The 14150-nt window shown below is 36.5% G+C and overlaps 1 protein-coding gene across 1 annotated transcript in view; it reads left to right on the top strand.

The window, feature by feature from the left end:
- PLA2R1 (phospholipase A2 receptor 1) overlaps positions 1–14150 on the top strand; it is a 108807-nt gene that overhangs the window by 86074 nt on the left and 8583 nt on the right. Inside the window, 5 exon segments of the mRNA XM_065880141.1 lie at positions 7539–7656; positions 8347–8477; positions 8844–8991; positions 12135–12373; positions 13950–14118. Of these exon segments, the coding sequence (XP_065736213.1) occupies positions 7539–7656; positions 8347–8477; positions 8844–8991; positions 12135–12373; positions 13950–14118 (805 nt within the window).

Here is a 14150-nt window from a genome sequence, read left to right as displayed (position 1 = left end):
ATTTAGGGGCAGATCTCTTGAAATTAAAAGGTTTTGTCAAAAACAGCCTTGACACCACCCTTCATATGTATACTCAGTTTTTGCTACTGACATTGTCATTCATTGCACTGTATGACTGTTTCATTAGGTGGGATGCGGGTGCGTGCACATGTGTGTGGGCGTGTGTGTGCGTGTGGGCATGTGTGTGGGGGTGGGCATGTGTATCTAGGCCCTGTTCCCAAATGAGCTGTCAGCTCCAGAGGGCCCAGACTGTGTCTTCTTCTTTTGTGTCTTCCCTGCCTGGAGCCCTCATAGAGCTCTATCTGCCTTGTCAACTGCCTGACTAATAACGTAGCTCCGTCAACTTTGTCTTGAGCCTCATATAGCTGGCACTTCCATGCAGAATTGGATTTTTTTCCTAAATGGCCAGTGGGGATACTGTAAACTAGATTTATTATTTCTGATACTGTCTCCAATTAAGGCTGAGACTTCCCCTCTACTCCTTATGTTTTAAAATAAAATAACTTTATAAGCCTTAGGTGGAAGTAATTAAAATGTATCTCAAATTATAAATGTTTAACTCTTTGATAATTAAAAACTCAAACTGTGTCATAATTTCATATGCTAATATGAAATTGCCCCTCCATCATGGACAATTTTCAGTCTATGTGTTTAGTTACATTGGTAGGGCATTGCCTCCCTTGTGATCTTCCTCTCATTGTTAACTTGTGAAATGGGGCCGTCTGGACTTAATACACATTTATTGAGCACCCACTACATATTTGGCACTGATATTTTTAACTGTGGTAATATTCACATAATATAGAATTTACCATCTTGACCGTTTTTAAATGTATAGTGCAGTAGTGTTAAGTATAATCACACTGCTGTGCAATGACTCTGCAAACGTTTTTCATCTTGTAAAACCGAAACTCTAAACCCATTAAACAACAACCCCTCATTCTCCCTCCCCACAGCCCCTGGCAACCACTATTCTACTTTGTCTCTATTAATTTGACTACTTCGGACACCACATGTAAGTGGAATCATACAGTACTTGTCCTTTTGTAACTGGCTTATTTCACTTAGCACAGTGTCCTCCAGGCTCACCCATGTTGTAGCATGTGTCAGAATTTTCTTCCTTTTTAAGACTGAATAGTATTCCATTATATGTACATAACACATTTTGTTTTTCCATTTATCCATTGATGGACACTTGGGTTTCTTCTACCATGTAGCTGTTTCTGCTGGCAATTTCATACATATATAATGAATATATATATATAATGAATATATGTATAATGAATATATATATAATATATATATAATGAATATATATATATATTTCTTGTTTTATTGAATTTTTAAAATACACAGAATTGTCATCCCATCTGACCTATGAGAAGACTGAGTCTAATAAAATTGTGTGTTTTTTCTGAAACTTACAGCAAATAAGTGTCAGGCTGAGAATCAACCTTAAGTTTTTTGACCCTGAGTCTTGTCCCTTTCCTACAGCTGCCACTTCATATAAGAACTTAAGAATTACCAATCACCTTAGCCCTATGACACAATCAGTCCGGGGGCACTGTGAAATATTTTCTAAAATAATATAGTCATTCTCTAAAGTGTTATATAGTATTGAGACACACTATTTTTAATAGTTGATACCTTCAGTCTGCTTCTTATTTTCTCAAACCATAAACTCTTTCTACCAGTTGTAAATTATTTATACATTTCAATATGACAAACGTAGCAAATATTCAATAGAACTTGAGTATAACTAAGGTTTTTATTAAAACCTTTGACAATTAGCTTTTTATTGTGGTAAAATATGCATAACATAAAATATGCCATTTAAACCATTTACAAGTATACAATTCAGTGGCATTAATTACATTCACAATGTTATTCAACTATCACTTCTATTTCCAAAACTTATCATCATCCCAGACAGAAACTCTGTAATTGGTTAAGCAATAGCTCTCTATTCCCCATCCCCTCTAGCCCACAGTAAGCTCTAATCTATTTTCCATCTCTATGAATTTGCCTATTCTAGATAATTCATATAAATGAACTCATACAATATTTTCCTTTTGTGGCTGGCTTATTTCACTTAGCATAATGTTTTCAAGGTTTACCCATGTTATAGTATGTATCAGAACTTCATTCCTTTTTATGACTGAATAATATTCCATGCCACATTTTGTTTACCCATTCATCTGTTGATGGACTTTGGTTATTTCCACTTTTTAGCTATTGTGAATAAATCGGCTATGAACATTGGCACACAAGTATCTGTTGGAGTCCCTGCTTTCACTTCTTTGGGGTATATACCTAGGAGTGGAATTGCTATATCATATGCTAATTCTATGTTTAACTTTTTGAAGAACGAGCAAACTGTTTTCCACAGTGGCTGAACCATTTTACAATCCTGTCAACAGTATATGCTAGCAATTTTTCCTCATCCTTGACAACACTTATTTTTTTTTTTTTTTTGACAACACTTGTTTTTACCTGTCTTTTTGATTACTGCCAACACTAGAGTCTAGTGTTATCTCACTAGATTTGGTTTTGATTTGCATTTCCCTAATGACTAATGATGTTGAGCATCTTCTCATGTGCTTATTGACCATTTATATATAGTCTTTGGAAAAATGTCTATTCGACTCCTTTGCCCACTTTTTTATTTGGGTTATTTGTCTTTTTGTTATTGAATTGTAGGAGCTCTTTATATAAAACGCTTATCAGATATATGTTTTGTAGGTATTTTCTCTCATTCTTTAGGTTGTCTTTTTACTTTATTGATAATGTCCTTTGGTGCACAAAAGTTTTTAATTTTAATGAAGTTCAATTTCTCTTCTGTTGCTCATGCTTTTGGTGTCATATCTAAGAATATGTTGCTAAATCCAAGTTCACAAATATTTACCTCATGTTTTCTTCTAAGAGCTTTATGGTTTTAGCTCTTATATTTAGGTTTTGATCCATTTTTAGTTAATTCTTGTATCTGACAGTTTTTCACAACTATTAAAACAAGTGCATCCCATGTATAAAAAAGAATATTTTAAGGAAATTCATGACAAGTCATACCCTTGGCATTAGAGAAATAATTCTTAGAAACTTACAATGGTTGCTTTTGGTTTACCCTTGGCCATTGTCCTTTCCTTAAACTTTCTTATCTACATAGCTTAGCTATATTCCATGTTTCCTCCTGTGTAAACATGGGGAGTATGTACACATATGGGCATGATAATGGTGATGGTGCAGCAGACCCAGGGCAAAAGAACAAGTGAACGCTTCCTTTGAAAGAATAAGAAGGGGCATGAGTAAAGCACAGACACACACATGAGAGAAGGGCTTTCTAAGGCTAACTATGGAGCAGGATTAAAACACCCTCATGTAGCTCAGAGGGTCTTTTTAATTTTTATTGATAACCAGTAGCTAGATCAGTGGTTCACAGCCCTGATCAAATATTTAGAATCACCAGGTGAGCTTTCTAAAAATATCAAGGTGCAGGTGACATCCCAAAGATTCTGATTTAATTGATCTGCATGGGATCCAGGCATCAGTATTTTTTAAGAGCTCCCTTGGTTATTCTAATGTGCAGCCAATAATTGCCCAGCAATGCAACAGTTACACAACTTAGTCTTCTAATCATTCAGAGGATCTGATTACTAAGGATAGGGTCACAGCAGGCTTCATGAGAGGGTGACCTTTTACAGAGTGAGATTTCAGGGTCCCCAAGTGTGTCTCCCCACCCACAGTGCTCTCCCCTGCATATTAATGGCTAAAATCCCACCACTGGAGTCTCATGCCTTTGCCTTAACACTTTCCATTACGTTTTTTAAGGGAAATATTTCTGAGATGGCCTCATCTGTCACCTACACTTTGGGATAAGTGGGTTTATCAGATCATTAGAAAAGGTGGGAATAGGAGGGTTAATAGTTGAGAGGAGTGGAAAGCCCAGTGGGCATAGTTCTAACAAAAAAAAGCTACAGAAGGAGAACTGGGAGATAGCAACGACAGACATTACTCACTTCAGAATTTTGAATAAGCGTCACTGTATTATGTTCCACTAAACTTTGCTTCTTGTTTGTCAACTTCCTAGGACAAATTTTCATTGGTTATTTCTAAGAAAAAAATCCCACTTGGTTGACTCTTCACCTTTAAGAGTTTCAAAACTGAGATACCAGAAGTTAAGTGTCTTTTCTCATTTCTCATAAATTATTTTCCCCATGTTTGATGATGTAAAAGAGGTTTGACCAGGGATTACCCCAGGAAGAGTGAGTCATCTAAGATACTTGTCACAGCAGAGTTGTATGTAAGAGGAAGAAATTCTCTGTGTATATTAGATTAACTCTTGTGCTTCTACTTATACATTTTTATTCAGGGACCTGGATTTAGTGCTGATGGCTGCTTTGCACCATCTAATTTTGGATTAGCCAATATTTGGTTTCATGCACGACACAGTTTTTCCTTAAAAAAAAACCAACTCTCTCCTCTTTTAAATTATTCAAATTCTTAGCGCTTTATTCATTCATTGCATTTAAATATGCTGGATATTGGCAACTCAATGGTGAGGAAAACAAATATAATCCCTTCTCTTTGGGAGCTTACAGACTAGAGGGGGAGAAAACATTAGCAAATCAGGAAAATAACTCTAATTTACAACTGTGACAGAAGCGATGGAGAGTTACACAGTTCCATAAAAGTATATAACAGGAGGACCTGACTGAGGTGGTCAGAAGGACAGGAAACATTAAAAGTAGGGGAAACTACATGTACTAAGGACCTGTGGTGAGAAGGAATGTGACATATTGAAGAAAGTAAAAGAAGCATAGAGAACTAGAATGTAGAAAGTGAGACAAAAGAAGTAGGCAAGGGCGATTATTGTGTTAAGAGTCTCTGGTTTTTATCCTAAGAGCAATAGGAAACCCTGAAGGGTTTTAACTAAAGAGGGATATGATCATCAGGGTTGAGTTTTGAAAAGAAAGAATCATTCAGGTTGCAGTACCAAAGATAGACTGGAGGAAGGTGAGGTTGAGGAAAGTAAGAGCAGTTAGAAAGATATTGCAATAGTCCAAGCAAGAGATAAGTCCTTTGGGCTAAGATGATGGTGGCGGAGACTGTGGGGTGGTGGGAATAGGGAGAGTGGTGAAGGTCTCAGAAATGAGACGTCCAAATGGTAGGACCGAAGGGGTGATGAAGGTGACTGAAGGGTGAGAAGACGCTCAGGTTTCAGATTTAGGTAAATGCATGACTGACTATGCCATTCAATGTCAGTAAGAACACTGAAAAAGGACCAAATTTGGGAGGAAGATCATGAATTCCACTTTCAAGTATTGAACTGGAAATGACTTTGAGACAAAAGAGTTTTATATTCAAAACTCGTTTGGAATACAGTAAGGTATCCTTAATTCACAGTAATATCAGAGATGCATTAAACCTGATCACATTTTGCAAATCAGTAATAAACAATTTAAAATTGAGGGTGTTGTACTCCATCTTGCTACTTTGCTTTAATTATTGACACAATTTCAAAGTGTGTTAGTGAACATGTTATATTTTTAGAAACAATGAAGTTGTGGCAATGGGGGTCTACACTCCCATACTCAAGCTGGTAAATCCTGGCTGAGGCAAACAGGGTGGGGGGTGGGGGCTGGGTGGGAAGCGGGGGTATGTGTGTGTGTTTTCTGGAGAGATTTATTGAGCTAAATGAAACAGTGAGGTTCATTGGTATTTTTGAATGGTTCATTAGTGCAACTATCTGAACACAAGGTGAATTCGCATTAAATGATAAGACTTCCTAATAATTAGTATGCGCCACTCTTTGGAATTTGTAATTAGAGGAAAGAGGCAGAATGAAAGGAAATTGATAAAAGGGTAGTTGTTATAAAATTAAAACCCTTTAAAGCCAATTCCATTTCTTTGTGAAGCAAATAAGGTAAAGGGGATCAGAAGAAGAGAAAATGTACTTCCTCTCTTAGTTGGCAACTCAAATTCAGGCTAGATCAGAGTTTCTGGTTTTTATCCTAAGAACAGTGGAAAATCCCTGAAGGGTGACACGTTCGGAATTGGGTTCTGAAAAGAATTACCTGAGCAGTATTGACATTAGGGGCTGGATAATTCCTTGTTGTGAGGGACTGACCGGTGCATTATAGAATGTTTAGCAGCATCCCTGGTCTCAATTCACTAGCTGTCAATAGCAGTCACCACCCCCTCCCCCCTTGAACTGTGACAACCAAAATGTCTCTAGACATTATGAAGATATCACCTGAGGAGCAAAGTGGCCTTGTTTGAGAACCACTGGACTAAATCTAGAATCCTGAGAATGTCATTTGACAATCATTTCAGGGTCTATTGGCTTTTACTTTGTTGCATAAATATTTACTGAGGACCTTGTTTGTTTTGCTGTTCAGAGAGGAGCAACACTTAGTCCCTCTGCTTTGTAAGGAGTCTGTGACAGTAGGGAAGGGATGGGGGACTGATAAACCTAGAAATTAAAGAAGGATGCAGAAGGATGCGCTCTCACGTGGCATGGAGGTTGCCACATTAGCCTAGAATAATCTTGTAGCTGGGATTTTCTCAGTGGCAGACCTCAAGATCACACCTATCAATGACCAGGGTTGGCTATGTTCATTAATGAGAGAATAATCCATATGGAATATTTTTGGCATAAAGTCTCTCCTGACTTCTCTGGAACTTTGCCTGATCTGTTACAGCCTTTCTCTTCTATCTTTCCCTCTCCCCTGACTCCATATAGCCCAACTAACATGATTAAATTTCACTGAGCTTGGTGAGGGGGTGATTTTCTTCAACTTGCCTGATCTGCCTAGCAGTTACCATTCCATATTTCTCATCCCATAATAAGTAACCCCTGCCACGCCATAGACATGATTCTCTCTCGAGTGAAAATCAACTCTCACTGCCAAACCCCACAGCCTTCTTTCTGAGTTCCTTTTGACCTTGTTGGCACCCCTCCCCTTTGTTTCTCCTTCCTAGGTTTCCTTGGTCCTCCCTTGCTTTTCTTCCCATTGGGCTCATTTTTTTCTTTTCTGGTTCTTCCTCATTGACTTTTGGATCACATGGCTGACTCCAAGTATTTAGTGAATTTAAATACCTGATGTGGTTTGATTCCTCAATATTCCTCTCTCACTTAAAGTGAGGAAGCGTATTTGTAAATAAAATGGAACAAATCTATTAACTGCCACCGAAAGAAATATTTTCAAGATTAAATCCTCCACTGTAAACTCTGCAGTCAGGCTGGCTCCTTTTTAGAAGGAATGCTATTTTTCCTTGAGCTGAAGACATCGTTCTGACATCCTGCATCCTCTGTTCCCGCCTGATGCAAATGTACAAAAGGCACTGACTCACCCTGAAAGCTGGTCCTCTGTTTTTCTTTCACACCTCTGGAGCAGCTGGTGGGGGTGTGGGGGGGAAAGAGTCATTTCTGTGCAAGAAAATTATTAAAAATTTTCAAAGCTGTTCCTCAGTATCTTTAGGAAACTTTTAATTCGTTTAGGAAAATATGGAAATGAATGCTTTTTTGGACATTTTTATAGTGCCTTTTGATGAAAATCCCCAAGGACCCAAGCGATTGGAAGAACTGGACATCTGCTCAAGATTTTTGTGTTGAAGAAGGGGGGACACTTGTCGCCATTGAAAATGAGGTGGAACAAGGTAGAGTATTCAATGTTCAATCAGGCAAAAATCACCATTTTTATTCAAGCGTCTGTTAAAATATTCCTCCAAAATACTAACATTTCCAAATCAACATTTTAAGTATTATATTGCTGGTGACACGTACGTTTTCAGTTTGACCTATAAGGTTCATATCATGACATCTGTAAAAGTTAGTACACTCCATTGTTTACAAACTGCTGATTTTTGGGAGTCTTTTGTCTCACCAGGCGTAGTGGAAAGAATAAGGATATATTTATGATCGGCATTTCAAAATGGCTAAAATAATCTGAGGTATAGTCTATTATAATTGCATGGTATAATTTTTTAGATCCCTTTAGAGTTACCTACACACTTTCATTTGCTATTTAGGCAATAATCGTATACTTTAGTTAAGTATAATGGATAAACCCTCTTTTGTTTAGAAAGGCACTGAATGAACACTGGAAATTGTTTTACTAATGATATGATGAAATCCCAGGCTTAGCCAGCTAATTGCTGTCAATTTAAACTGAACAAAAGTGACAGAGACGGCATCATCTTAATAAGGACAAAGTAACAAATTCCTACAGTTGATTCGTAATTAAGTTTTGCTATCATTTAAATAAAATCATAGCTATAAACAGAATTTGATGATTACCCAAATGGTTTATATGGTATTAAATTTGATAATGTATTCTTATTTTTCAGCTTTCATTACTATGAATCTTTTTGGCCATACCACTAATGTGTGGATAGGGTTACAAAATGATGATTATGAAAAATGGCTAAATGGAAGGCCCGTGTCATATTCTAATTGGTCCCCATTTGATATAGTAAATGTAAGTTTTAAGATTTATTTTTTAGAAATCATTTTAGCAAGAGATCCTATTTGAGACTTGTTTACTGAACTTTTTTTTACTTCCTATATTTTGTAGGCATCAATTTTTATTAGTTGGTTGTTAATATATTAGTTTTTAATAATGTAATTTCATATAATTGTCATGTGTTCCATGAATATAATTTCTTTACTCATCACAATAATTATTTATTTTGTGGGTTATGAACTGATTTGTGAACAGGTTTATTAAATGCAAATAAAGGAATAATAGTGTTTGAATTTTTTAAATTATGTCCTTAATAAAAATATCAATGTTATAATAACGTTATATGTTACCATTTTTAAAAAAACATGTATTCTTTTGAAGATTCCAAGTCATAACACCACCGAAGTTCAAAAACGCATTCCTCTCTGTGCCTTGCTGTCAAATAATCCTAATTTTCATTTCACTGGAAAATGGTATTTTGAAGACTGTAGAGAAGAAGGCTATGGGTTTGTTTGTGAAAAAATGCAGGGTAAGAAATATTTGTTTTTTTATTCCTTTCATTTCCATGGTCCACTCTTCTCTTCCACATTTGTTTTACACACTGTATAAATGATAGTTTCATAGCTAAGTGCCAGCACTTATTTTTTAAGTCACTTAATCTCCACTACCTCAGGGTTGTGCCCCCTAGTGGGGTTCTAAGGACTCCAGAGACCACCTGAGTGATGACCAAGTTTATGCATCCATCTTGGTCATATTAAAAGGCTTTACTGCTTGTTCTAGGATTATGCGTCTGTTCAGATATTTTAAAAAAGACACTGAAAATCTGTTGGAAGAGAGTCAAGGAAATAAACCAACTCAATACTTAACTCCTTTCTTGGAACCCTAAAATGGTCTCTGTGGCTAAATATGGCAAACAGCATGTTTCTAGATATCAGAACCCCCAATGACTTCTGGTATGAAATACCAAAGCTATAGTATTACAGGTAGCCAGTGGGGGCATGAACAATGTGAATGCACTGTAAGTGACCTTGAGTAACAAAAATAAAAAGAATAACAACAATAGCTCACATCTCATGCTTTTACTGAGTCCCAGGCTTCCCTAGAAGGCCATAATTTGTGTCTGGAGCTGTGTGGAATTCTAGGCAGCCTAGGATACATATGCTTATTTGGAATATGAATTATACCTCTCAGTGTTGCATACATCTGAACTCTTTGATGATACTAAGTATCAACCCATCCTCAGAAAAGCAGTTCCAGAGAAATCCTCTTTCCTAGTTCACAGTTATCACTTTAGCATGGTAGTGGTCAGGAACTGAAAGATACCAGATCAGCTATAGCAAGAGTATTATGAGAAGAGCAGAGTCTCGTCAGAAAAGAAATAATATCAATACGTCATTACTTGTACACTTATGATGCGCCTGGCACTGTGCCTTGCTTTTTATAAGTATTGTGCCATAAAGTCCTCCCGACACTTCTATGAAGTAAGTAAAAGTCTCCGCATTTTACAGATGAGGAAATTGAGGCTTAGGAAAAATAAGTAACATACTCAAGTTCTCTCAAATACAATGATTCTATTCTAGGACCTTGATGTCGCTCTCTTCTTGAAATGTACCCTCTGACCACTTTCTCTCTTTGATATTTTTGGGACTAACAAAATGTTTATGTTCTTTTGGAGACAGTATGGAGCAGTGGTGGTGGAGTTCAAATCCCACCTGGGTTCCTATTCCACCTCTATAAATAAACTGTCAGTCAAGTTTATTATCTTCTCTGAACCTTGATTTCTGCATCTGTAAAATGGAATAATAACTATCTCACAGACTCTACATATATACAATGCTTAGCAAGTTCCTAGCACGTGTTTAACAAACAATTGTTGCTTTTGTTATTATTGTTTCTATTATATTATTATTCAACTACACAAGTTCTTGTAGTCTACAGTGAATACCCAAATTCTGACTCCTCTTCTTTGTGTGCCATGGGTGTATGTGTTTACATTGGGTTTCGAAACTAAAGTCTTTGATCTGCCTGAAAGAATAAAGATATCTGAATAAAAAGAGAGATAAGGGCAAAGTCAAGACCCCCAATTTTGAACTTGGTTTCAGGTGGATCTTTCTCAGGGCAGCAGATGGCAAAATCATAGTGCTCAAAATCACTTATGTTTTGAAACTTGATGAAATCAATAACATAGGGAGAAACTCATATATGTGAAAATACAGGGGCATGATTTAGTGGGGAAAACCAGTTAAATTGGTATTTGGGTCACACATACAAAGAATTTCAGTTACTTTAATTTTAAAAATTGTTATCATTTTTAAATGGCTACTTTGGTATTATGTTGCTTTGTATAAATAACATTTAGTCTTGGTACATCAGCTGGCAAATAGACTTCTACAAAGAAAAACAGATGATGAAAGTGTGGTCCATCAAAATTTAATTGGTGAATAGATTAATTTTACTTTGGTTTTACAATATGTACTACTGCTATACTGAGGTAACAGTTTCAGGAAAAGTCAAAGCCTCACCCTGCCATTTTTATTTGGGAGAACGTGACAAGAAGAGGAGAGGAGAGCAAGAAGCAGCATTTATTGAGTGCCTGCTGTGTTCCACGTCCTATAGTAGGTGCTCTATGTGCATATCTCCTTGAATTTTACCCACACGCCTCTAACGAAGGCCTTAGTAATCTCTCACAGACCAGAAATTTAAAGTTTAGAGAGATTAACTAATTTGGCCATTTAGGGTCAGGACTGCGATTGAGTCCCAGGTCTTCGGACCTATCCACCATGCTCCTTTTCAACCCCAAACGTGATAAAAACCAGTATACAGAGAGAAATCCCAGCCACCTTGGATCAGACAGTTGAGAAATGCTTACCTTTTTTGTGTGTTTTAGGATGCCTAAACTCGGCCTAAAGATAGTACAGAACAAAAAGGCAAATGCACATAGTAAAGAGGAAACATCTATATGTAACACATGAGCTTGGTTCTCACTTGATCACAGCCACTCGTTTATACAAAGCACCAATGATCATGTGTGGGAAAACCTTGTCTTTTAATTTATAAATCTTGACTCTGATAGGTGACATATTAATAGTAATGGTTTCTAAGAACTGTATGTATTTCTAAGCATTAACTTATTTCTTAACTTCTCTTTAGAAATTATACATGTTAGCATTAAACATGATAGCAACTATCATACAGTCCCAAAAGTTTAATAAAGTATTATATTTGAGAATATGCACTTGTAAATTGTGTTTGCAAAGCAGTGTTTGACTACGTTATATATGTTAATATTCTCTCAGTAAGTATTAAGTTCTGCCAGCAGCATGTGTTAGGCTGAGTGTACCTAGTAGAAGTAAGCTTGCCTAAGGAGACCCTATCAGTTCCACCAAAAAGTGGTCAGTTTGACAAGGGATTGTCAAAACTGGGAAATCTAGAAATGATTCAATATATGTTTATATATATATTTAAAACTCATTCATTAAATTTCCTAAGTGTTTTCATTCTTTAGTATCCTCTATGCTTACAGGTATTGTCTTCATTTTGAAATAGTCAATTCTGAGAAGAAAAACTCTGATGTTAACGACAGCATGGATCACCGTACAGGGATCCATGCTAAGCTTTGCCTCCCCCTTCTCATCCAGGTTCTACAAATAATTTTTGTTGTTCTTTTTCTAGATACTTCTGGACACAGTATAAATACATCTGATATGTACCCAATCCCCAATACCTTAGAATATGGAAACAGAACTTACAAAATAATTAATGAAAATATGACTTGGTATACAGCACTAAAAACCTGCCTGATGCACGGAGCAGAACTGGTCAGCATTACAGACCAGTACCACCAGTCTTTCCTCACTGTTATCCTCAACCGGCTAGGACATGCCCACTGGATTGGACTGTTCACTGAAGATGTAGGTGTCCTAAAATCCCTTGGACAATCCTTGCATAATTAAGTTTCATATCTACCCCCTTAGTGATATAGCCACTGAAATTAGCACAGAAAAAAAACAGCCATGAAATAACAGTAAATGTAACATTTAGGTAATTGGATTATACAAAAACTACTGACCAACCTCATGAGCAGCATATAACTACAAAAGGTGTCCCTTTTTAGGGTAAACATCTACTTGCCTAATTTCTGGAAATTCATGCCCTTCAAAGTTTCTCTGAAGATGTCTGAAAAATTTCAGGATACTGACTTATATGTGCACTGGAATACATACTGAACTCAAGCACCTGCGTTTGGGTAATATGTTGCCTTTAAAGAATCCCCAAGAAAAATGAATCATGCTTCCTGCATAGAAATTTGGTTATTAATTAATTCAGTACCCCTTGGAATTTAACATGTGCATTATTTTCCTCCTCTAGGGAAATGGTTTGGAAAGTAATATTTTTAAATTTTTTTAAATACAAGTATTACACACTCAAATAGCGAAAAGTAAATCTATTCTATCCTGACCTCTAGTTCTACTCCTCAAAGTTAATCACTGTAAACAGTTTCTTGTGTGTCATTTAGAAAATTTCTGTGTATGCATATATATACACATGTAATGGATTAGTATGTATATTTTTTTAAAATATAAATGAGCTCATACTATATATACTGTCCTTAAGCTTGCTTTTAATTTAATATACGTTGTTCAGCTTTCTATGTCAGCTCATAAAAATCTAATACATTCTTTGAGACCGCAGCATATATGGATATACCACAATTTATTAAATCATTCTCATGTGAATGGACATTTGGGTTCTTCCCAGTTTTCACAATTCCAAACAATGCACAACAAATATCCTTGTACACGTAGGATAAATCCCCAGGAATGAAGTTGCTAAGTACCCTTTATAAATTTTAACAAGGGATGGTGCCACATTGCCCTCTAAAATTTTGTGCCAATATACATGCTAACAACAATGTATGATAGCATCTAGTTTTTTCACATCCTTGCCAACACTGGGTATGTCAAAATTTTAATCCTTGCCAGTTGGATAGGTGAAAGGATGGCATTTCATGGTTGTTTATTGTATTTTTGTATTATAGAATTTTTAACTTTATGTAGTCAATTTTGCTTTATGGCCTCTGGATTTTTTTATCAGACTCAGAAAGATTTTTCCCATGTCAAGAGTATAAAATGTTTAGCCAAGTTTTCTTTAGCACTTTTATGTTTTCAATTATATGTATGAATCTTTGATCAATCTTAAATTTATTTTGGTGTAAAGAACAAGATATTGATTCAACTTCACTCTGATTGCTTACCAGGAAATTATGGTGGGAGGGAACCAAGGATTCCCAAAAACTAAAGAAGATGTTGCTTATGGCAGATAGTCCTTTTTGTCAGGCCATTTCCACAAGCTGTCCTAGACTTCCTGAAATATAAGTCTAGATGTGGAAATATAAATCCACGCATGAAGTGAGAGCTGCTCAGACAGCACTGGGTGACGTTGCCAGCATTCATGGCAAGGAAATGATGGCTCAGTTTCCCTCCACAGAATGGTCTTAATTTTGACTGGTCAGATGGCACCAAATCCTCCTTCACTTTTTGGAAAGATGATGAGTCATCCTTCCTGGGTGACTGTGTTTTCGCCGACACCAGTGGACACTGGAGTAGCACAGCCTGTGAGTCATATCTGCAAGGAGCCATTTGTCATGTGCCCACAGGTAGGTTCAATTCTATTCAACTCAAGAAATAC

This window comes from Phocoena phocoena, chromosome 7 (genome assembly GCF_963924675.1).
Source record: "Phocoena phocoena chromosome 7, mPhoPho1.1, whole genome shotgun sequence".
Taxonomy (NCBI): domain Eukaryota; kingdom Metazoa; phylum Chordata; class Mammalia; order Artiodactyla; family Phocoenidae; genus Phocoena; species Phocoena phocoena.
The sequence above is the reverse complement of the archived record's forward strand: the minus strand, read 5'-3'. Positions and strand labels throughout refer to the sequence as shown.